Source organism: Trichechus manatus, unplaced genomic scaffold (assembly GCF_000243295.1).
Source record: "Trichechus manatus latirostris isolate Lorelei unplaced genomic scaffold, TriManLat1.0 scaffold00110, whole genome shotgun sequence".
Lineage (NCBI taxonomy): Eukaryota > Metazoa > Chordata > Mammalia > Sirenia > Trichechidae > Trichechus > Trichechus manatus.
Window position 1 is genome coordinate 7,299,696 of NW_004444046.1, and position 22,350 is coordinate 7,322,045.

Sequence of the window (22,350 nt, forward strand, 5' to 3'; positions counted from 1 at the left end):
AATCCACTAGCTGCTCCTTGGAAACCCTAGAAGGTTAGCAGTTCTGCTCTGTCCTGTAGGGTCACTGTGAATCGGAACTGACTCAACGGCACCTACCAACAACAGGTAGTATATTGAGCTGAAAGAAAGTACGTTGGGAGGATGTCTCCTTTTAACCTTACAGGGTAGCTTGGAGGATACTCTGTTAGACGGATTTTGTGAAAATTGAATAAGTTTAGAAACGGGGAAATCTTTGGCCTTAGTCATAGTGTATGTCTTGGTCCAAAAACAAAAAAAAAAACAATTTGGTCAAAGTTTCTGCCGAACAATCAAATAAATTGGATATTTCATATTTAAGATAGTGAGATAATTTATTTCTAAGATCATCCTTTGTATGACTTAAGGAATTCAGTTTCTACAGTACATGATTGAGTTCTGTATGATAGAACTCAGACCAATCCATAGTCTTGTTCTTTTAAGTTTCAGAAACACAATTGGCAATAATTATGGTGAAGTACATAGTGAGTATTTCAAGGAACTAAAGGGGTAATTTTGCTCCAGTCAACTTTTACCTCACTTTTTTCTGTCCCCCAATTTTTTTAAAAATATAAGTGAATGGATCATGATATTTTGGGTAAAAATGTGGATTGAAACATTTTAAGCAGGTCATGGGGCTTGGATGAAGGGCTTGTTTCTTTTGTTTGTTTGTTTTGTAGCCTTCAGCAGTTCCGCATTGTTCTCACACTGAGTTTATTCTCTCTCTTGCTGGGACAGGATTGCGCTCCTTTCTAGCAAACTGACACAAGAAGGGCTTTTTAATGGATCCATTCTTCCTCCGTGGGTGCTTGCAAAATTAACCATTGGCTTGCAGACAGACCCTGTATGAAATTTGATTGGAATTACAATCTATTTTTAAAGGCATTACTTTTAAGCTTAGAACTGAGTTTGAAATTAAATTTGTCTTTTGGTTTGAGGAGGCAAAGAAAATATTAAAAACAGAACCATACTTTCCCTTTGTATGCTTCCAGTCAAGTTACAGTTTTGCCAGCTGGGAGAGATGTAGGATCACCTGGCGGCCCCCCTTCCCAGTGCGCTGGCCTAAGCCTCTGCTCACCAGCCAGTCCCTTCCATTTGTGGATACTGCTGATTTTTATAGTGTTTCCTTTATGTTTTGTCAAAGTTGCTCTAAAATCTAAAATCAACCCAATTGATCTTAGGACTTCTTTAGAGCACCGGCTCTCAGAGTGTGGTCCCTGGACCAGCAGCATCAGTATCACCTGGAAATTGATTAAAATGCAAATTCTCAGGCCCTACTGAATCAGAAACTCTAGGATGGAGGCCAGCACCCTGTGCTTTAATTAGCCCTCCAGGAGATTTTGATGCACGTTAAAGTGTGAAAATCACTGTTCTAGAGCTGTGATTCTCAAATGTTAATGTAAGTAATAACCACCTGGAGAGCTTTTACAAACTCCAGATGTCTAAGCCCCATTCCTGTAGACTGCGGTTTGAGGGGAAAGGTGTCAGACATCATTATCTTATAAAGTCAGTCGTGTCCTGCCTAACCACTTTCACTTCATTCAAATCTGCTTTCACTAGCGTGCATTTTCTGTAACTTCTTCCAACCTGTTCTTTGTAGGGTGATTCTATTTTCTTGATGGCCTCTTCAGCATGTGGTGGCCAGACTACCAGGAAGTGTCTGGCTGGCTGGCTCAGGGCAGAGTGAGACTGTCACCTTCCTTGTTCTCCACATCCAGCAGTTAGTAAGGTTGCTGAAGATTACCTTTTTTTGGCAATCTCATTATATGTCTGACTCATACTGAGCTGGCAAAAAACTAAAACCTGAGGTAGATCCATTTGTTTTGCTCATTTATACCCTTTCATCTAGGTAAAAAGGGGATGAAAATAACATGTATTGAGTCCTTACTATATATGTCAACCTCTTTTAGGCTGCCAAGAAGTGAATCATAAATCATTCATTCTGACGATCAGGTGGGCTTTATTAAGAGACAAGTTCTAAGTACTCAGTTCAGAAGTAGCAGACAGGAATCAGACAGCCTTGACTTCAGCTCTGAGTCCCTCATTTATTGTCTCTCACCTTTAGCAAGTTATTTAAGCTCTCTGCCTCCCATTTCCTGATCTGTAAAATGGGGATAATAATTTTAACTACTTAATAGGGTTGTTGTGTGTTCTAAATAAGATTTTTAAAGCACCTTGTATGGCGCCTGGCACTTGAAAAGCACTCAATAAATTAGCTGCTGTTAATGTTGGTAGGGAAGAAAGAAGCTGGAAAGTGAACTGTGAACAGATTATAGGTAGGCTTGTCTGTGGAAATGTGGGCTTATCCTTTAAGCAATGGGAGATACTTAAGGTCTTTTTTCTTACCGAGGCAGGGCATGAGGAAAGCAAGTCTGTGCACCTGGAGACTGAATGGTGGCACTAGTAACCAAGGAGCCGTCAGGATAAGTAGCTTGGTTGAAGGGAAGGATGAATCCAGAGCTAGCTCAGGCCACCCCTCCAGGAAGCCGTCTCTGTGTAACTTCACTCTGAGCACGTCTTCTCCTTCCAAAGTGGTTTTCTGTATTTAAACTGTTATTTTATACTTCATCAGAAGTTAGCTGATTATTCTCTTCTTTGATGTATTTCTCGCCTTAATTCGATGGTAGGCCTTGAGGGGAACTGTGTAAAAAGCCCATCTTCTGCATCTTGGGCCTCTCATACCCCCAGCCACTCACCCTGGAGACCCTGTCTTCACTCTCCTCTGTCCCACGCCCACCTCACAACGTCCTGAGCACTGGGGTGGCTGATCATGAATAAGGAAAGTCATCTTCCACATCTGAGGATGGTGTGTTTTGAAAATCATTCTTCTTCTCATATATGTAGTGTCAGAATTTGATGTGTTTGTGTGTGTAAAGTGCGTTGTAGAAGGTTGATGTTCTGAAGCAGGAATGTATTAGGCGTCTAGAGTTAGACAGTTGTTGTTGGTTGCCGTCAAGCAGTTTCCGACTCATGGCGACCCCGTTTGTGCAGAGTAGAAGTGCTCTATAGGGTTTTCAAGGCTACAGCCTTTCAGTAGCAAATCACCAGACCTATCTTCCGAGACAACTCTTGTTCGGTTTGAACCACCAACCTTTACACTGGAAATCAAGCCCTTAACCATTTGCGCCACCCAGGGATTCTGAGTTAGATGGCAGGTATTTTCAATAGGGGATTTTTGATCAAAATGTATAAAGAATATGCTTCTCAATTTGATTTATTTCATTAAGATTATTAGTGTACTCATGAATCTTGCAGACTGGCAATTTGAAGTGATTTTCCACATCACCCTAGCACAGATAGAGTTGGCTCAGGCTTACCTCACTTCTCCAAATTGGAAAACAGAATTCCATTTCCCTTGTACTTAATTTGCAGAGTTTTAAGATTTCAGAAACTAATATAATACAAGTTAAAAAAAAGAAAAAATCTGCAGATCCTATCTCAATTTCAAGATTAACGTGTTACTTCAGCTAAAGAGAAAACATCTCAAGTTTGGGTTTGAAGTAGACTTTAATTAATAAAACTTGAAACTTAGTTTTTTCTTCTCATTATTGGAATTGTTCCTCAAGTTAGTGTTTATTTTGCCATAGTTCCTTGTTCCCATGTTGCCTTTCACTGGAATTAGAAATTATTTTCACACACTGTATTTTTCGTCTGAAAACAAAACAAGCAAATGAAAACAATGACTACCTTAGTCCTGGTTCAAGTTCCTTAGCTTCCTAGGGTCAGAGTTCTTAATATTTTTACCAGAATGCAGCAAGACATTATCTCATTTCATTTTATGTAGTTAGCTCATTGTATCAGTTATACAGAAAGATATTTTCCATGCAAAAACTATGTTTTTGTAAAAATACAGGATAGGTTAAAGTGAGTATCTTAAAAACCTGGGTAATTGATTTCAAGGTCAAAAAACTGTTTGAATAATGTGAAAATAAACTTGCTGATTGTCCTAAATGTTTATTTCACTGACAAAAGTAGTTGTTGAAATGGAAAGTGTGATTTGAATTAAAATTATCTTTCTGTTGGATTTGTAGCTGCGTTTGATCCCACTTACGATAGCAGAGCTTGGTGTGCCAGTTCTGGCCTCTACCCACCGTGTAGATCAGTGCAAGTGATGAACCAAGCAGGCCTCGCTCGGTTCCTCCACTTGTGATATAGACAAAGTTTAATTCCTTCCTGAGGGGGTCAGTGTGGAAATTAGGGATAATAATGCTTACAGCAAATCCAGGCTTTAGCACCTGGTCTCCATTGTGTCGTTTAGGTCATGTTATTTAACATCTTTGAGTTTAATTTTAGTTTTCTTATCTCTGAAGGAAACCCTGGTGGCGTAGTGGTTAAGAGCTACGGCTGCTAACCAAAAGGTCAGCAGTTCGAATCCACCAGGCGCTCCTTGGAAAACCTATGGGGCAGTTCTGCTCCATCCTATAGGGTTGCTAAAAGCAAAGGCAATAGAAGTTCCTATTCCGTAGCACAGGCACTTGAACAGAGCAAGTTTTCCATGTTTTTTGTCACGGTGCTCGTCATGAATAGCACTTTCATCCGTTCCCGAGTCCTTTCTCTCCCCCTCACCCTCCTGAGGATGAGAAAAAAAGAATCCACCTTAAGCCAGTCTTTTTACTGTTCCTGGGTCTTTGATCATAATTCAGAGAGAGGAAAGACATAGATGGTATCAGAAGATTACTCAACTCATAAAGTGGGGTGATAGTTACAGTACAATTAAAGTGAAGATGTGCCTCAGTGTGTCCTGCACATTCCTGATGGATGGTCACCATGTTCTTTTTACTGTTGGAAAGAAATGACAGTCTCAAAAGAAAGCATAAGAATGATAACCCAATAAATTAGCACTTAAATGTTCACCAAAATGCTTTAGCCACCTTGGGTCCTTTTCTTGTTGTATGGTGGAGTATAAAATATTAAAAATGATAAAGCATTTCCCATATCCCTTTTCTTAATTTAGCAATCTTGTTTATGAATGCAGTAAAAGGTTACTATCCCCATTTTATTGATAAGGAAACCATCTCTTAAAGGTATTAGATACTTTTCCCAAGAATACCATAGTATTCTTTCTGGAAGCCAATATTTATCAAAATACTGTGGAGGCTTTGAGGAAATAAGTGAATTTACAAACGAAATCAAATATTAAAACTAAATTTATTTTTAAATCTTGGTACTTTTTTATTCTAAACTTTAATTGATCAGTGATTTAAATGATGGAGATATCCTGGCTTTTTTATTTTTCTTTAAGCAGAACAACAATCTCGAGTAACCCATTACCTCACTTCCTTTCGTGTGTTATAATAGCTAAGGGCTTTTGGGGCTGCATGGTGCAAAATGGTAGGACCAACTGGAAAAATGGTGAGCTTGGCCTTGAAGGACTATGGAAAATGGAAGAAAGCATCTTTGCCTCAGGGTTCTAAGAATATAGGGAAGAAATGGTAGTTTGGACACCAGTAAGGCCTTAATATATATGTCTTGTAGCTGAGGAAATTTACTACACTGTTGAAGAAAGGCTGAGTCTTAATTCTTTCCTGAGAAGGAAACAAGAATAGTAATTTCTCCTGTCATGATGACTACCTTTTGCAGAAAAATCTATTACTTTCCAATCATAGAAAAAAAAAATTCTTGCATTAATATCATAAAGGTATTTTATAAGACTCATGTTGGGAGATAAGGAAGTGTTATACTGAGAGACGTACATTGCATTTTCTTCAAGAGACCTGATGAGGTGCCTCGTATAATAAAATCTGGGAAAAGTAAGGCCCTTTAAATGGAATTTTTGCTGTACTTTGTCAGAGATAAGTATTTGCTGCTTTCCAAACTGTGAGGCAGATGTTCATCTAGTTTTAGGCTATTATGAATACAGTGGCTATAAACATTTGTATGCAGGTTTTTGAGTAAAGATAAGTTTTAATTTCTCTTGGGTAAATACCTAGAAGTGGGTTTGCTGGGTCATATGTTAAGTGTATATTTCACTTTATAAAAAACTGTTAAACTGTTTTCCAAAAGTGATTGTACCATTTTGCAGTCTCGCCAGTAAAATATGAGACTTTTAGTTGCTCTGCATCCTTGCCAGCACTTGCTATTGTTAAGTTTGTTTGTTTTTTTTTTAAATTTTGGCACTCTAAGGGGGATATAGCGGTATCTCGTTGTGGTTTTAATTTGCATTTTCCTAATGGTTAATGATGTTGAACATCTTTTCATTTGCTTATTTGTCATCTGTATATCCTCTTTCGTGGAGTGTCTCTTCCAGTCTTTTGCCCATTTTTTAATTGGGTTGTTTGTTTTCTTACTGTTAAGTTTTGAGTGTCTGTATATCCTAAATATAATTGCTTTGTCAGATATGTAATTTGCAGATAATTGCCTCACAGCTGAAGCTCATCTTCATTCTCTTAGCAGTACCAAGATTGTTTTCTTTTTCTTTTTTTTTGATGAAGTTCAGTTGTTCCTTTTTTTCTTTTATGGATCATACTTAAACAGTGTCATAGCTAAAAACTCTTTACCTAATCCTAGGTGGCAACAACTTCTTTCTCTGTTTTCTTCTGAAAGCTTTATATTTTGCATTTAGATTTACGATCAGTTTTGAGTTAGATTTTTATAGAAGGTATGAAGTTTAGGTGGAGGATAATTATTTTTCTCCTTTTGGTAGGAAACCCAACACCATTGGTTGACAAGACTATCCTTTCTCCACTGAATTGCTTTTGCACCTTTGTCAAAAAATCAATTGGCCATGTTTGTGTGGGTCTATTTTGGGAGTCTAGTCTGTTGCATTGATCTATGTGTCTGTCTCTTCACCGGTACCACACTGTCTTGATGACTGTAGCTTTATAGTTAAGTCCTAAAAGCAGGTAGTGATTCTTCCGACTTTATTCGTGTTTTCCACATTTGTTTTAGCTATTCTGGTTCCATTGTCTTTCCATGTAACTTTTAAAACCAACTTGTCTCTATCTGCTAAGAATCCTGCTGAAATTTTATTGGCATCACATTGTATCGATAGATCAATTTGGGGAAAACTGACAGTTTTACTGTTAGAGACTTCCTGTTCACAAGCACCATATGTGTCTCTTCTGATTTAGGTTTTCTTTTATTTTTTTCACCAGTTTTGTAGTTTGTTTTATTTCTTTATTATCTCTATACCTTTTTTATTTTTTTTCCCCTTATTTTTTGTTTGCACTGACTAGGACTTCTAGTACATGATGTTGGACAGGAGTGGTGATAGCAGATATTCTCGCCTTATTCCTGGTCTTAAAGAGAAAACAGTTAGTCTTTCACCATTAAGTATGATGTTAGCTGTAAGTATTTTTATAGATGCCCTTTTTCAGGTTAAGGAAGTTCCCTTTTATCCCTAGCATTCTGAGAAATTTTATCATGAATAGATGTTGAATTTCGTCAAATGCTTTTTCTCTGTCAGTTGATAATGATCATGTGGTTTTTCTTCTTGAGACTGTTAATATGATGGGATTGCTTAGGGGCTGGGCATGAGAGTATGGAGTAAAGAAAATAAATAAACAAGAGGAACGAGGGATTTCCCCTACTCTCCGGGAGCGCTAGGAGACCTCTTTATCTCTCCTTGAGCCAGAACTAGAGGCTTGTCCTGGAGCACCCTGTGTCCACACAGACGTTCTCTTCTGGATTTCAGGTGCCCTGAGTCCAGGCTGGGGGAGAATGGGTGGGGAGAGATGGTAACTCATTGCTGGGTTGGTGGTGTTTTGAATTCTGAACTTCTCCAATCTGCTCGCTACTGTTAACTTTTCAGAGACTTAAAATAGCTACTCCATTTATTTTGTCCAGGTTTAACAGCTACATTCAGTGGGAGAGTCAGGGTAGAGTATGTCTTCTCCTAGAATTAACCTTTTTTTTTTTCCTGAAAAATTTATTGGCATGTTATTAGGTTGACTTGCTGATTGATGTAATCTTTTAAGTTGGCTACATTTGAAGAATTTAGCCTAATTTGAAATCACATGATGAGTTTAGGTATTACAATACTTAATGTTTTCTGTTTAACTATAAGCAGTAATTGTAAAAGAGGTACATAAAACAGAATTGTAAGAATATTTTTAACTGACCTATTGCTTAAGAATTTATGTCTTCAAGCATATTTTTACTATGTATCTTGAAACTCTATAGTTTAAATTCACATCAAGTTTAAATACTGAAACCTTTAAAACTTGTGACGCCACTCTACTCAGGCAACTCAATGATATCCATGTATCTCTCAGTAGAGATTTCCCCCAGAGGGCTAGAAGTGGGGCACGAAGAGATTAGAGGAGCTATAGACCCAGGAGCTGTGGGAATGTGGCAGATCACCTGAGAGAAGAGAATTGTAGAAAGTGCCCATGTTGTACAGCAAAGAGAGGAAGCACCAGCAGGGGGAGCTGAAACCTTTGGTCAGAGAATTAGAGGAGGCAACAAGAATGTGCAGGCCTTCAAGTGTCAGGAAGAAGCAAGCTTTGAGAACATGCCGTCATCACTGCTGTCACTGCAGGAAGAGTGTTGAGGACAAAGATGGAGCAATGCCATCAATGTCTTATTTTCTGACATTGGAGATCTGTTTTGACTGACTGATGAGAATGTAGAAGAGCAAAAAAAAAAAAAAGAAAGGAGTAATAATAGGATATTATTTTACATATACATTTTAGCTTTATTTGATTTTAACTTCCTAGACCATAAGGGTGGTGTTAATATATCTTTATTACCCACAAGACTGTGCACCTACTAAGCATCCAGTTAAGATTTTTGAATATCTGAACAACACCTGGCTACTGGCACACTCGTTGTTAAGTGCCATTGAGTTGGTTCCAACTCACAGCGACCCTATAGGGCAGGGAAAACGGCCCCATAGAGTTTCCCAAGAAGTGGCTAGTGGATTTGAACTGCTGACCTTTTGGTTAGCAGCCAGGCTCTTAATCACTATGCCACCAGGGCTACTGTGGTTAATGACTAACTGGGATTGGTGGGTAAGGCTGACGAGGAGAGGAGGAGAAATGCCCTGTAACTATTGAAGAGTTGTTGTCCTTGTTTTTGAACTCTAAAGGAGACTTACTCCTTCTCTTATTTCATTTATTCTTCATACCCCACCTGCTTCCAAGACCAATTTTGAGGCAGTTAAGGGTGGCTAGAAGAAGCTATAAAGGCATGCCTTTAGGATGCCTTCCCTCAAACAACAAATCTTTATTTTGTTTTATTTTTAACTTAAAGACCTAAGGGATATCTTGCTAATGTGCTTTTTTTGCTGTTTTTTGATACGGAGAGTATAATCTGTCCTCTCAGCAGCCCAGGTCTCTATCTGTCTTGAGTTACTTTCATGTATTTTTCTTTATTCTACAATACAGTATTGCTTTAGGGGCAAGCAAGAAATACTCCATGCAATGTTTATTTTGAGTGAAGAATGGCTGCTGCTTAAACTCCATTGTCTGTATTTTTTCCTTTTTCCAGGATCAGAATTCAGGCTATAAATGAAATCGGAGCTGGACCATTTAGTCAGTTCATTAAAGCAAAAACTCGGCCATTACCACCCTTGCCTCCTAGGCTAGAATGTGCTGCAGCTGGTCCTCAGAGCCTGAAGCTAAAGTGGGGAGACAGTAACTCCAGGACACATGCCGCTGATGACACAGTGTACACGCTGCAGCTGGAGGACAGGAACAAGCGGTAAGGTGGGGGCGAGGGTGCACGTGAGGAGTCTGTGGGGTTGGCTCACAGAGGAAGTGTTACTTGTTCATCTGTCCTCTAAAACACTGTTCCTCCTTGTCGAAAGATACCCTGTGTATTCGGATCCTGCATTTTATACCCAAAGTTGCACCCTCCATTCTCCTTTTGGAATTTCTAAACTAAACATTCTCAAGATCCTGATTTCTCTACGTATGATTATATGCGTTTTTCTTTTTCTTTTTTTTTCTTCCCTTTCATAAAGCCAGATAATAGAGCAAAATTATCTGAAAAGAAAATTGTCACATTCAAGTCCACGCTATGTAATAACGTGATATTAGTCATAAGTGTGGAGGGAAATAAGACTCGGGAAGAGATGTTACCTCTTTAAATATTCAGTAATCATCAGGACAAACATGTTTACCAATCTGAAATAGCTGTGGGTGATGTACAGATGGGGATTGTTCTCTGTAACTATGGGCAATGCAGTATCAAATTAGCCAGAGCAAATAGGAGATTCTTTATAAGACTCCATGCCCAGGAAACACTCTTGGCTATAGAAATCAAATCCAGCCTTTCACTTAGTATTTTTTTAACCTAACTTCATTTCCTTTGAAAATGGCCCATCAGAAGATGGGCAGCTGAAGTGTATTTAGGAATAATTTAGATGCAGAGCAAAAGTTAATGGTGACAGAATGTTCTGTTAAACAAAAGTCCAAATCAGAGTATCAGGTGAAGGGGGTAGGGGATCACTGTAAAACTCAGACAGCCTGATGGGATAGTCACGCTGCTGCCTCCCTATGGGATACCTGTTGAAGCACTAAACCGGTGTTAGTATAGAAACATTTCTGTCTTCCCTTTATGCATCATACTATTTCTGTTCGTTTACAAAGGGAACCAATTTTAGTTATCACAGAAACCCCTATCCAGTTCCCCCCGCCTCTAGTGCTTTGATCCATTTCATGCAAGTAGAGTCCTGTTGTTGGAAGGCACTTTGAAGTGGCCTTCAGTGGGGACCAAGATTAAGAGAAAACAAGACCCTGCCTCTAGGAGCAAGGAGTTATAAACATTAGGGCCATAGGAGAAAGTGCTCTGGCAGAGACCATCTGGTTGCAAACATCAGGAAAAGCTTCTTAAAGGATGTGACATTTGAACTTGACTTTGAAGGACCAGGCAAACCCAATGATTTGACTACGGAAAAACAAAAAGTGTTCGATTGGGAACCAGTGCTGGTGTAGAAAACACAGAAAGTAAGTCTTTTTGATAGGTTCATTAGAGATTAAATTCATATTCACTCATCCACAGATCATAGATCATCTTTCTGTGCTCTGTGCCTTTGGATGAGTTTTCACAGGCTTTTTATTTTACTGGCAGGGGACTCCTCAACTGCAGAGGACTGGTAAGAACAGGAATTGCAGACTAACAGAGATCGTGATAAATATATAAAGCTAGCCTTGGGGGAAATTTGCAAACAAGTCTTTGCATTTTTTCCTGGGCTTTTGGCTTCCATTGATGGTAGAGAGGCCCTTCTTTAGAGAATATCTTCTAGTTGTACAATTTGAGAGAGCCGATGCCTTTGCCTCCCAGTGCAGCTGCTTCTACTGTTACCTCCAGGCTTGTGGGGAGAGTGATGACCTCCAAACAACCCCAGGCCCATCTTGCTGCATTCCCACCCTGGGAGGGACAATGGCCAGAGAGTGCCTTGGACAGACACTCGATCAGATCCAATTATTTACATGATACAGAGCAGTTCCTGGGCTCAGGACAAAAGCTTCATGAGTACTTGTCCAAACAAGCAGGCTGTCATGAGACATTTAAATATGCCAGAGATAAAGTGGTGCAGAATCTAGTAATCAATACACGCTCTTCCTCCAAAGAAATGCCCAAGGTTCGCCTTGTTAATCAAATAAATGACTTGCCTAAATTTAAATGGCAATTTAAGAAAACTTACCATTAGGAACAGTATTTTTCTTAATTTTATGAGCTAGACTCCAAATTTATCTTTTTTAAATTAGATTTGTCAGTGCCCTCAGAAAGTTATTAAAGTGATGGGAAAATAGAGCATAATAAATTCTCATTCTATTTGTAGAATAATTTTCCTGGGATTTAATGGGATAAAAACTGGGCCTAATTTTAGTTTGAAGATGACCTTCCTTAGTGTCTTAAAACGGAACTCTTGTAGTGAATGGCCGCTTTAATCTAAACTTTTATCTTTGGATCTTGACTCGTGAGGATCAGGGGAAAACAACTTGAGTTGGCTACTTCATAATCCTTGATATTAGGATAGTCTTTGTCCATTCTACTCCCCTTAAGGTTCTTTAAGGATTTGGTCCTGGCCTCTCCAACTGAAAGGGACAATGTCTTCTTTCAAGGTGGCAGCTATCTTTTCCATTGAACTTGTGTTGCTACAGTGGTTTCTGGTTGCGGCTCTTGGGGAAAATGCACCTGTTCTTCAGCATATGCATTAATTTCTTCAACCACTAATAAATTCCTACTGTGAATGTGGCAAAAAATGGTGCTATATCTTACTTGCAGCCAAAGCGATAACCAAAGAGAAGTTTAATTGTGGTTTTAATTTGCTTTCTTAGCTGTCAGCTCTCAGGGTATTTTTTTTTGCCATGAACACTTCACTAACAGGTTGTTGTGGGCATTTGAAAAGAGAGTTGCAGATGTCTGAGTTGTACAGCTGTCCTAGCCAGCCATGCAACTGATGCTCCTAGAACATACTTTGCAACAGAAGCTCAGTGAAAATTAATGAGTCCATGCTTGGTAATGGTCACATTAAAGAGTTGAGTAGGTTTTGGCTGCTAAACTATTGCTTTCACTTCTTCCTCAACTATGAAGTAAAGGAATTGAAGATGATTTCTGAGGTTCTTCCTATTTCTCCCTCTCTTTTTCACTTTAAGCAGTGAAACTTCGTAGATCATTTGTGAACTAAATCCTTCACTGAAAAGGTGTCCCTTGTAAATGATTGGGGTGTGTTATCTCTTCTTCTTTGTATTTTAGCTCGACTTTTGTCAGATAATAAAACAGGAAGAGAGATACCAACTTCACTTAAGAATGGTCAGTTAATGTCCAAATTAGAGATTCAGTAGCACATTTCATGAGAAGTAGAGTTGAACTCACAGTTCTTGTTAAGAGACATTAAAATAGATCGTATGCCTCAACACATCCTCCCGAAATAAATTTTATTTGGCAAATTCTAGTCTCCTTGAGGATCAAAACAGGAAGTTCTGGGAGTCTCTGAAATATCCTGGAGGTGACCTTATTCCTTTGCCAAGTTGTCTTGACTTCCCAGAGAAAAAACAAAAGACTGAAAGGAGAGAGAGAGAAGTTCCTAGATGCAGGAATATTGCATTATGCTGCAGCGTGTCAGAGCAGCAGTTACTATTCCGGAGACCACTACCTAGAATGGTACCCAGAGGGCTTAGAGGGAGTCACAGGTGCCACCTCTGATCTATTATCCCTTTTCTCCCACCCCATACTATTTCAACGACTAGGGTAGTGACTGCCAAATAGAAAATAAAAAGAATTCTCAAAGTTTGGCTGAAGCAGCAAAGATTTTCGTGCCATGGGCATCAAAGTGAGAACTCATCTCTAGGTGGGGTGAAATTTACTACGTGGGGCACTTTGAACATCTGTAATGTTAAATCCAGTGCTCTGGCAAAAGCAAAGCCCTAAAGAAAATAGGGTGTTTTGGGGTAAGTTGAACTGATTTCATCTTATGTTCATTGAGGTAGCCAAAGTATGATGTGGGTGGCTTAAACATTTCATATGCACAGGATATTAAGGGAGGAAAGAAGAATGGCATTTAATGTAGCCTTAAAATTAAATGAACAGAGAATGCTTCCTAGAGAAAGTAACAGGTTGGGTGAGTCTTAAAAGGACTCCAGTGTTGTAGCCCCACATTGAAAAGTCTTCGGATGGAAGCTAGTGATAAGGAAGTGCCTTGGGTCTCTCTCCAAGTGAATGCCACTTTCTGTTCTGATTCATTTTTCTGAAGTTTCAGCCTATTTCATATAATTAGAAGGGATCCCAAAGGACATCTTACTTAACCCCTTGCCTCAAGGTAAGTCAACCTAGAATTCATCCAGATCACCTGGATTTGCTATATTGAAAGTTGTGGGGTTTTTCCCTCCTTGACATTTGTTTGCCATGTATTCAAGCTTTTGACTCAAAAGTGTCCCAGCCCAAAGGCACTGGTTACATATATATGTAACAGCCTCAAAGCAGTGCTTTATATTCGTAGGAATTCATTTATCCCTAGTAACTAGATTATGGTCATTCAATCAGCAATTTTTTCTTGAATTTCTGTGATGTGCTAGGGCTTGTGAGCCATGTGGCCTACCTGTAAGGAACTTGTTTTGCTGAGGACACAGACTGACATGAAACAGTAAGCAGACAGTACACGAGATTTTGTTTAATTTCAACAGAAAGACAGAAATCAGATTCATTTGGCCTTAGAGTGATTAAGTCTGTTATTCTTAACAGATCTCGCACCAGAAAATCTGAATGTTTTTGGTTCCTGTGTATGCAAGAAAAAGATATATCCAAAGTAAGCATTTTCGTAATGCTGCGTTAACCTAATACAGGGATCAGAAAAACAAAATTAGCTCATGCGTTTTAAGATTGTAATGCGGCACCGACAATTTTGAAGATGCATTTGTCTGTGTTATTGAACTGAAATGTTATGCTGCCCTAACAGAATTTGAGTTGATGCTGATTCTCATCCTGGCCCTGATGGGTCCGTGTTCCCGATAATTGTATATAGCACTGAGGCAGGAAGAACTTAAATTCCAGGAATGCAGTTACAGCTAATCTGTTGTTGAGTTCAGTCAGACAGCCAGTGTTTTGTAAAGCAAGGCTCCAGGATAATTGGGCCTGGGGAGAGGGATATAATAGAGTGGACAATTACCACTTGCTCTCTATTCATTCAGCCCTTCTTCCCATGACACTTTTCACTTCGGCCAGCCAATATGGAGGGGCTTTGTAATGTTTACAGTATGACAACCTGTTCGCTGTGAGAGAGGGAGACAGAAAATAATCCGTATAAAGAAACTCAGAAAGAATACACACCAGGACTCTACTAAAAGTAGTTGGTGTTGAATTGGCAAATGTTGTGTTCTATATATATTTTTTACAACAATTTAAAAAAAAAGTGGTTAGAATATATAGACACAAGGGAAGAAATAAACTTTCTCAGTATATACCTACTATAGAGATATGCTGCTGGATTAAATGAAATAGATGCAAGGCAACTAGCTCAAGGCCAGCGCCAGGGCCGCAGGAGACCCTCAGTACTAGTTTCCTTTGCTTCTCTGGACTAGTCCCCAATCATAGGATCAGCCTTGTTGGATGAATGGCATTTTTATATTCAACCACCAGAAGGCAATTGTGGTTCTCGATGAGGTATCAAATCTTGTTGTAATCCCAGATCTGATACTGAATTTCTAGTTGACTAGAGGCTCATCCCTTATCTTAGTTCATCTAGTGCTGCTATAACAGAAATACCCCCAAGTAGTGGCTTTAATGAGCAGAAATTTATTTTCTCACAGTTTTAGGGGGCTAGAAGTCGGAATTCAGGATGCCGGTGCTAGGGAAGGCTTTGTCTCTCTTTCAGGTCTGTGAGAACGTCCTTGTCTCTTTTCAGCTTCTGTTCCTGGGATTCTTCACAGTCTTCATGTGTCCTGGCATCTGTCTTCCCCCTCTCTGCTTGCTTCTCTGGGTGCCAAATCTGCTCTTTTTAGCTCTCAAAAGGGATTGGTTTAAGACACACCCTGCACTAATATGGTCTCATTAACATAACAAAGAAAACCCTATCCCCAAATGGAATATTCACAAGTATAGGGATTTGGATTTACAATACATATTTTATGGGGGGACACCATTCAGTCCATAATATCCCCTAAATTCCATTTGCCTTAATTTCTCCCTCTACAGAATGGAGCTAATCATGCCCATCTCCAGCCGATTGATGGAAAAAATGATTTCAGAAGCATTTTTATTTCATAGGAAAAGAGCACTGCTAACTTAGTCCATTTTCAGGCTGAAGTATCTAGGTATAGGCAGGGGTGAAGGGTGATAAATGAACTATTTGAGATCTTGATTGAAACTAGAGACAGAATTCAGATTACAATTTTTACTTCCCAGTTATTTTAAAAAAAAAAAAAAACAGAATGGAATTGGATAGTACTTTCCTCACCATTATTTCTAAATCACATAGGGTTGAGGCAAGGACGCTAAAACAGAAGCAAACAGCAGAAATTTAGAAAACTCTACGAAGAGTCTCCTAGAATATGAGATTTACTGCATATATTTGAAAGCAAGGAAGAAGGGTAGGACCTTTTGAGCTTCTCAGATGTTCTTTTGAGATTCTAGTCATCCTATCTTCCAATATAAATAAACCTCTTTAATATATCAATGTCTAACTTTTTAGCTAAATAATAGATTGGCTCATAAAATAAAGAATATCAACCGTGAGTACTGCACTCCTTTAAAAAATTATATGAGACCAAATGATCAAAAGTTACTCTAAAGCAAAGATCAAAAGGTAAGGGGACAGGGAAACTAGATTACTGGAAATGGAACATCTAGAATGGAATTAATGAGAATATCGACACATTGTGAAAAATGTAACCAGTGTCACTGAACAATTTGTGTAGTAATCGTTGAATGGGTACCTAATTTACTGTGTAAACATTCACCAAAAACTTAAAATATTATTTATATATGTAAGTGTATATATCAATGTCTAAAGTGAAGTTTAAATGCAAAAATTAAAAATAGGAATTTTCTTTTATTCCTTTAGTCTATGCAGAGAGTTTCCACCTATCAATAGCTATAGTGACATTTTCTTAGAAGAGCATAAAAATTCAACCTATGAGCCAAAAAGTGTTGTAGCTTGATCGATCACAAGCTAAAAGCTCCATATGCAGTGAGGTAGGAACTGAACCCCTTTTTTTATTAGTCTTTTGTAAATAGCTCTTAGCTCTTTTCATGCTTAATCTATAAGCAAGGACTCTGTCACCAGCATCAAAATCAGCTTAGGAAATGCACCTTCCCTGCTTCAGGTGTCCTCACATGATGCCACTTGCTTCTACGTAGAAGTGACAGGACTGTGTTCTTAGTCGAGTGAGGGCATGTACTATAAATTCCTATTTGAACATTCTCCATTCCCAGCACCACTTCAGTAATGTAGGTAGGGAATTACACACATACACAGTCCATGGAGCCCAAGGAAATAAAGGGGGAAGGATTTCAGAAGCAATGGCCTGTCATTGCTAATGAATATAGCCATACTGAGCTTTTATTAACAGCTGTTGACTTGTGATATTGTGAAACGTGTTTTGAAAGATGCCATTTGCAGGCCTTTAGTAAACTACAGGCCATTTTAGGTCAGCAGGCTAGATTATTTTAAGGAGTTAAATATTAATGGGCTGCTATCAGCCTGTAAGGTGGAGCCCTCATGGCACAGTGGTTAAAGCACTTGGCTGCTAACTGAAAGGTCAGTGATTCAGACCCACAAGCTGCTTCGAGGGAGAAAGATGTAGTAGTCTGCTTCCATAAAGATTACAGCCTTGGAAACCCTATGGGACAGTTCTACTCTGTCCTATAGGGTCTCTATGAGTTGGAATCGACTCAACGGCAGTGGATTTTTGGTTGTCAGCTTGTAATGGACCCTAGGGATTATAAGATAGCAACAAGGCAGTAAACACAAAAGCTTAAGCAATATCTTGTTTTCTTTTGGGAATTTAAAACCAACTTGAATAAGTTAGGTAACCCTGGTGGTGTAGTGGTTAAGAGCTACAGCTGCTAACCAAAAGGTTGGCAGTTCGAGTCCACCAAGCGCTCCTTGGAAACTCCGTCGGGCAGTTCTCCTCTGCCCTATAGGGTCGCTATGAATCAGAATCAACTCGATGGCAACAGGTTTGGTTTTTGGTTTTTTTGAATAAGTTATAAGCCATTTGGTGCATTCTAGGATGTTACTTTTGCTACAAAACCCTTTTAAGGAAACAGATTTTAAAGTGAAATTCTTTATATGCCATCATTTCCCCCTGAAATGATTTAAAATAAAGGACCATTTAAAGATGTAACATGCCTGAACTCTTCCTTCAATTGCACTTCAGTGCAAGAAAGTCATTTTTTATAACATTAAAGCCTAAAATGCCAAGTTTTCAAGTATAGTCTTTGCCTAGAATTTCTTGAAAGTGCCAAGAATCTGTTGTTTGCCTTCCTAGTATATATTTAATAAGGAATCACAGAATTTACTTAGTTCTTTCACTTGGATCTCATAAAAATTCCTACCAGGTAAGCAAGGCAGTTATTATTTTCCTGATTGTCTGGAAAATGAGCCTTGGAGAGTTACCTGACTTGTTCAAGTTCATAGTGAAGCTGGCAGACTCTACATTACAGCCAAGGTCTTTATACTCTGTGCTCCTTAGACTCCTGAAACCTGGCCTCCTTCCCCCATGGAGCACTCTGACAGGCAAGCAGAATAAGCGAAAACATTTTCTGTTCACAGATAGGAGAAAGTTCTTTGAAATCATTGATAAACCATCAACATCAAGTCCCGTGCTTGTTACCATCAGAGTGGCTGGTGTTAAGAAGACATCGCAGTCAAAGCTGTAGCAGTTGGGTCAGAGCCGTAATGAATTCATTTAGACTGCAAACTTTTAATGGCCCATCCAACCTTCTGCCTTGTTTATGCCTCCTTTCCCAAGTACAGGAGAGTGTTTCTCCCTGTTTTTCCTTTCCCTTTGTAAAAATGCCCACAATTCCATGTAACGGACTCCATTGATGTAGGGCGGGCTACTGCCAGCATCATCTGCCATCAGCAGCAGTCCATGGCCCAAGTTCACCAGGACAAGAAGAATGGATGCTGATCACATGCACAGCTTTTCTCCCCAATTCAGGAGGGCCTAGGGGAATGTAAGCGATGGGGATACCATCCTGGGGATACCCCACAGGCTTCTCCAGTGTTGAAAAACGGTAAACCCTTCAGCAACCTTGATGCTTTGTTATTGATAACAGTATCATTGGCACTAACAGCTAATGTTTATTGCGCACTTTACAAGTGCTGGGCATTGTATAATGGATGCTCCTTGCTTTATCTCATTTAATTCTCACAACCCCGTGAGGTAGGTACTATTACCGTATTTCTTTTGAAGAGGAGGAAACAGCTTTCCTGGCTATAGAGCTCAAGATTACCTGGTTCGAGAACCTGAGTTCAAAGCCAGTGTGCAGACTGCAGAGCTTATGTTATCACCTACTGTGCTATATCCGCAATACTCACACAGTAGAGCACAAGACAGTGGTCAGCACGGCAGTGGAGCCCCACAGGTGCTCCCTCACCTGTCCTCTTACAGGTGCTCTCAGTTGCCCTGGGTCATGGGACCAATGTGATTGCCTGCTTATAAAGGAGGGAAAAGGCTTGTTGGAGTGGTTAGAACCCACTAAGCTCACAGTGCTCATGCTAGGCAGTGGAGCTGCCTGACTTGTCATTTCATGCTCACCCCTCTCCCCGCTTCTGCAGCACTGCAGTGTTGTTATTACAAGATCTAAAGGTGCAGATTCTAACCTCAGGAAGACACATGGCCACAGGCAACAGGGTTGTGGGTGGCATAGAAGACCCCTCACAGGCATTGCCAGTGTGGAACCAGGGCTCCTGGGCTGCCTTTGAGGAGCTAATGATCCCACTGGGCATGCCTGTGACTGCATAGGCCTCAGCCTGAACTGATACAAAAATTGCTCGGTGACTTTATTGAGCACATACTACATTCCAGGAACTGCCATCTGTTGTACGTATATTATTTCATTCTTTCCCTTGTCAGTGCAGGAGCATTCATGTAATGAAAATTACAGAGCAGACATTTCATCCTTTCTGCTTGGCCACCAAGTTAGATTGGTAACAGATTTTGGAAGAGCTGAATGTCTGGCACAGGCCGTAACAGATACAGCAGAACATCACAGATTCCGATTGACCTATTCCTCCTGCAGCATAAACTAGTAATGGCCCCAGTTACCTGGAGAGAGGCCTGCCTGTCAAGAGCTGAGAGCCATCGTGGTTCTCAGGGTACCTCACCCTGACTCAGATCCCTAGAGGCAACGTCCTGGATGTTGGCCTGTTGGGGCATTTTTGGTACAGAGTTAGGAGCCTTTGGGTAATAATAATTGCCATCTATTCAGCTCTTACTATGCACTGGGCTCAGTACTGAGCTTTTTATCCTCATTATCTCTTTTGACTCTTAAAACAACCCCTGAGGTAGATATTTCAGATATGGGAGGAGCTGACACCTAGCAGAAGTGAGTGATTTGGCAGAAAGGGGCTGAGCTAAGACTAGAGTCCAGGTCCTTCTGAGTGAGAGTGCCTGTGCTCCACGCCTCCCACCAGCCATGTGGAAGTGCAGGGACTGAAGCATTGTCCATTACCACCAGGCAGCACAGACCAGGGGAAGGGCCCAGGGCAGAGCAGGAGTGACCCCCCCATGTAGTGCATCTCTTGCTTCCTGGACCATGCCAACCCTCCGAAATCAGCGTATTAGGGTCTTAGAGTTTTTGCAGTGACCTGTTGATTATATAGCTGCTCCAGGTCCTTTCCATCCCATGAGGAGGAGAGTCTTCTCCCTTCCCCCTAGGGCTTGGGGCAATGCCCACTGAAGTTGTGTGGATCAGGGCTCTCAAGACTACAGGACCTCTTCTGTGTGGCTGTGACTCCATGTGCCAGGGCCTGTGGTGCATAAATGTGTGGGATCCAAGCACTGACGCTAGCCCTCTAAATATAAGGGGGAAGGTCGGGAAAGCTGAGCGGATGCCGTCCTGCACTTCATCGCAAAGCCTGCTCTAAGCTCAGAATCCGTGGTGGTATTTAAAATATGGACTCTCCATTAGGTAATCATTATGTCTTGGAGTGCTGAGTATGCTTAATTCTATCACAGAAGGCCTCTGGCTTACTTACAGTGAGTTTTAAAATTAAGATGGCCTTTAAAGAAAGAGATTTAGGAGAGAAAAAAGTTGATCTTTGTAAAACAAATATTTGACATTTTTAATCTCTCCCAGAGCAGTTCTAGCCATGGGGGGTATTAACCTACAGGAGCCTCCCAGAGAGGCCATCATGCAACTGGCCATAAATTGTTGGCACTGAAGAAAGAAGGTTATTTCTTCTTCTGTTTCTTGAAATGATGGAAAATAACCATAGAATTGGGGTAAAGAGAAACTATTCTTTTTGCATTGGCTTATGTGCTTTTTACTATGTTTTTGATTGGTCTTTTTGTCACTGGAGGAGCAGAGGGAAGCAGAAGTTGCTGTTAGAGTGCACATTTTATGCTACAGCCTACTGCAAGGAAATTTAGGATTTAGACATTTATTTGAGGCCTACTCTGTATCTGGGACTGGGTCTCTTATACGAGTCACCGAATTTAATCCCCACCCCAGGGCTATGAGGAAGGCCTTCTTGCCGTGCATCACTGACAGGACATGGTGTGAGAGATGGTAAACAGCTTCACTGAGGAAGCCCCACAAGTGGTACCTGACAATGCCGGGATCTGGTCTCAGGGTTGGCTCTCACCACGAGGCCAACTTGCCACCCAGCAGAGAGAAAAGAAACTGCGTATTAGCCAAAGGTGAGGTAGATGGTCTCTCAGAAGGTAGGCGGGAGTTCTCTTAAAATCTTGTTCTTCTCGGCATTATAAAATAATTATAACTAGCACTTACTGAGTGATTATTACATGCCAGGACTGTTCAGAGCACTTCTATTTTATTAACCCATTTTAACTTCACAACAGCTCTCTCAGGTAGGCACAAAGCGGTTCAATAACATGCTGGTGTGTTGTAGTCTACAGAGGCAGTTCAGGTCTCAGAACCTGCATTTACTGAGAGCCTGTCAATTACCCATATCTTTAGTGGGTGTTGAAGAAACATATGCCCAATGTTTGCCCTTAAAGTTTCCAAGATTAAAACCCTTGAAACAATTAAGACTTGAAGTGCCAAATTAACTGTTACTAGACAGAAGATCATTTCACTTTTTTCAGAAACCTAAAATTGAGAGGTAAGATCTTATGAAGGTTTTATTTTCTGATTTATAAACAGACTTACATATAAGCTTAACTAGAATCCATTTGCTTATGCATTTAATGAATTTCTTTGTTGAAAAGTGTAAAATGACATGAAATTGGCAATAACAGTGATAAACTGATTCCATGCTATAAAAAGGATTAATATTGATTCGTTCTCATTTTCCATAATCTCATTTTTGCAATTCTCTTTCTGCTCTTACATCTTTTATTAAGAAGAAAAGGCATGGAAAACCTTTGAAGTGAGAAATGTATGAACTATTTAACGATACACAGACTAGCTGTCTCTGTCTTTAAGGTTTCCCTGTGGCCCTTGGTCACACATCAAAGTGAGATGATTGGGTCAAGTCCTTGGAAGGCACTGGGTACAACTGTCTTGCCTTATTGCTTAGCCCCTTCTGACCTTAGACCTGTGTGTCCGCGTTAGGACACAGACCCCAAGAAGACGAGTAGACCTATTTCTCTAGGTGGGCGATTGACACCATTGATGCTTGACCATCATGAAATGTTTCGTCCACAACTCAGGATTTCTGACGTCTCCCTCTCCCTACCCCCAGACTTGTTTCACCACTGAAAACACCCAGAGCTCATGAGCCCGCTCAGGACAGAGGCTGTGCCATGCTCATCA

At 40.1% G+C, this 22,350-nt stretch overlaps 1 protein-coding gene across 14 annotated transcripts in view; it reads left to right on the plus strand.

Moving 5' to 3' along the window:
- FNDC3B (fibronectin type III domain containing 3B) overlaps positions 1-22,350 on the plus strand; it is a 401,489-nt gene that overhangs the window by 348,877 nt on the left and 30,262 nt on the right. For all 14 annotated transcript variants that reach the window (XM_023737934.1, XM_023737942.1, XM_023737932.1 and 11 more), the window contains one exon: positions 9,445-9,657. In XM_023737934.1, coding sequence (XP_023593702.1) covers positions 9,445-9,657 — 213 coding nt within the window. The remainder of the gene's footprint in view (positions 1-9,444; positions 9,658-22,350) is intronic.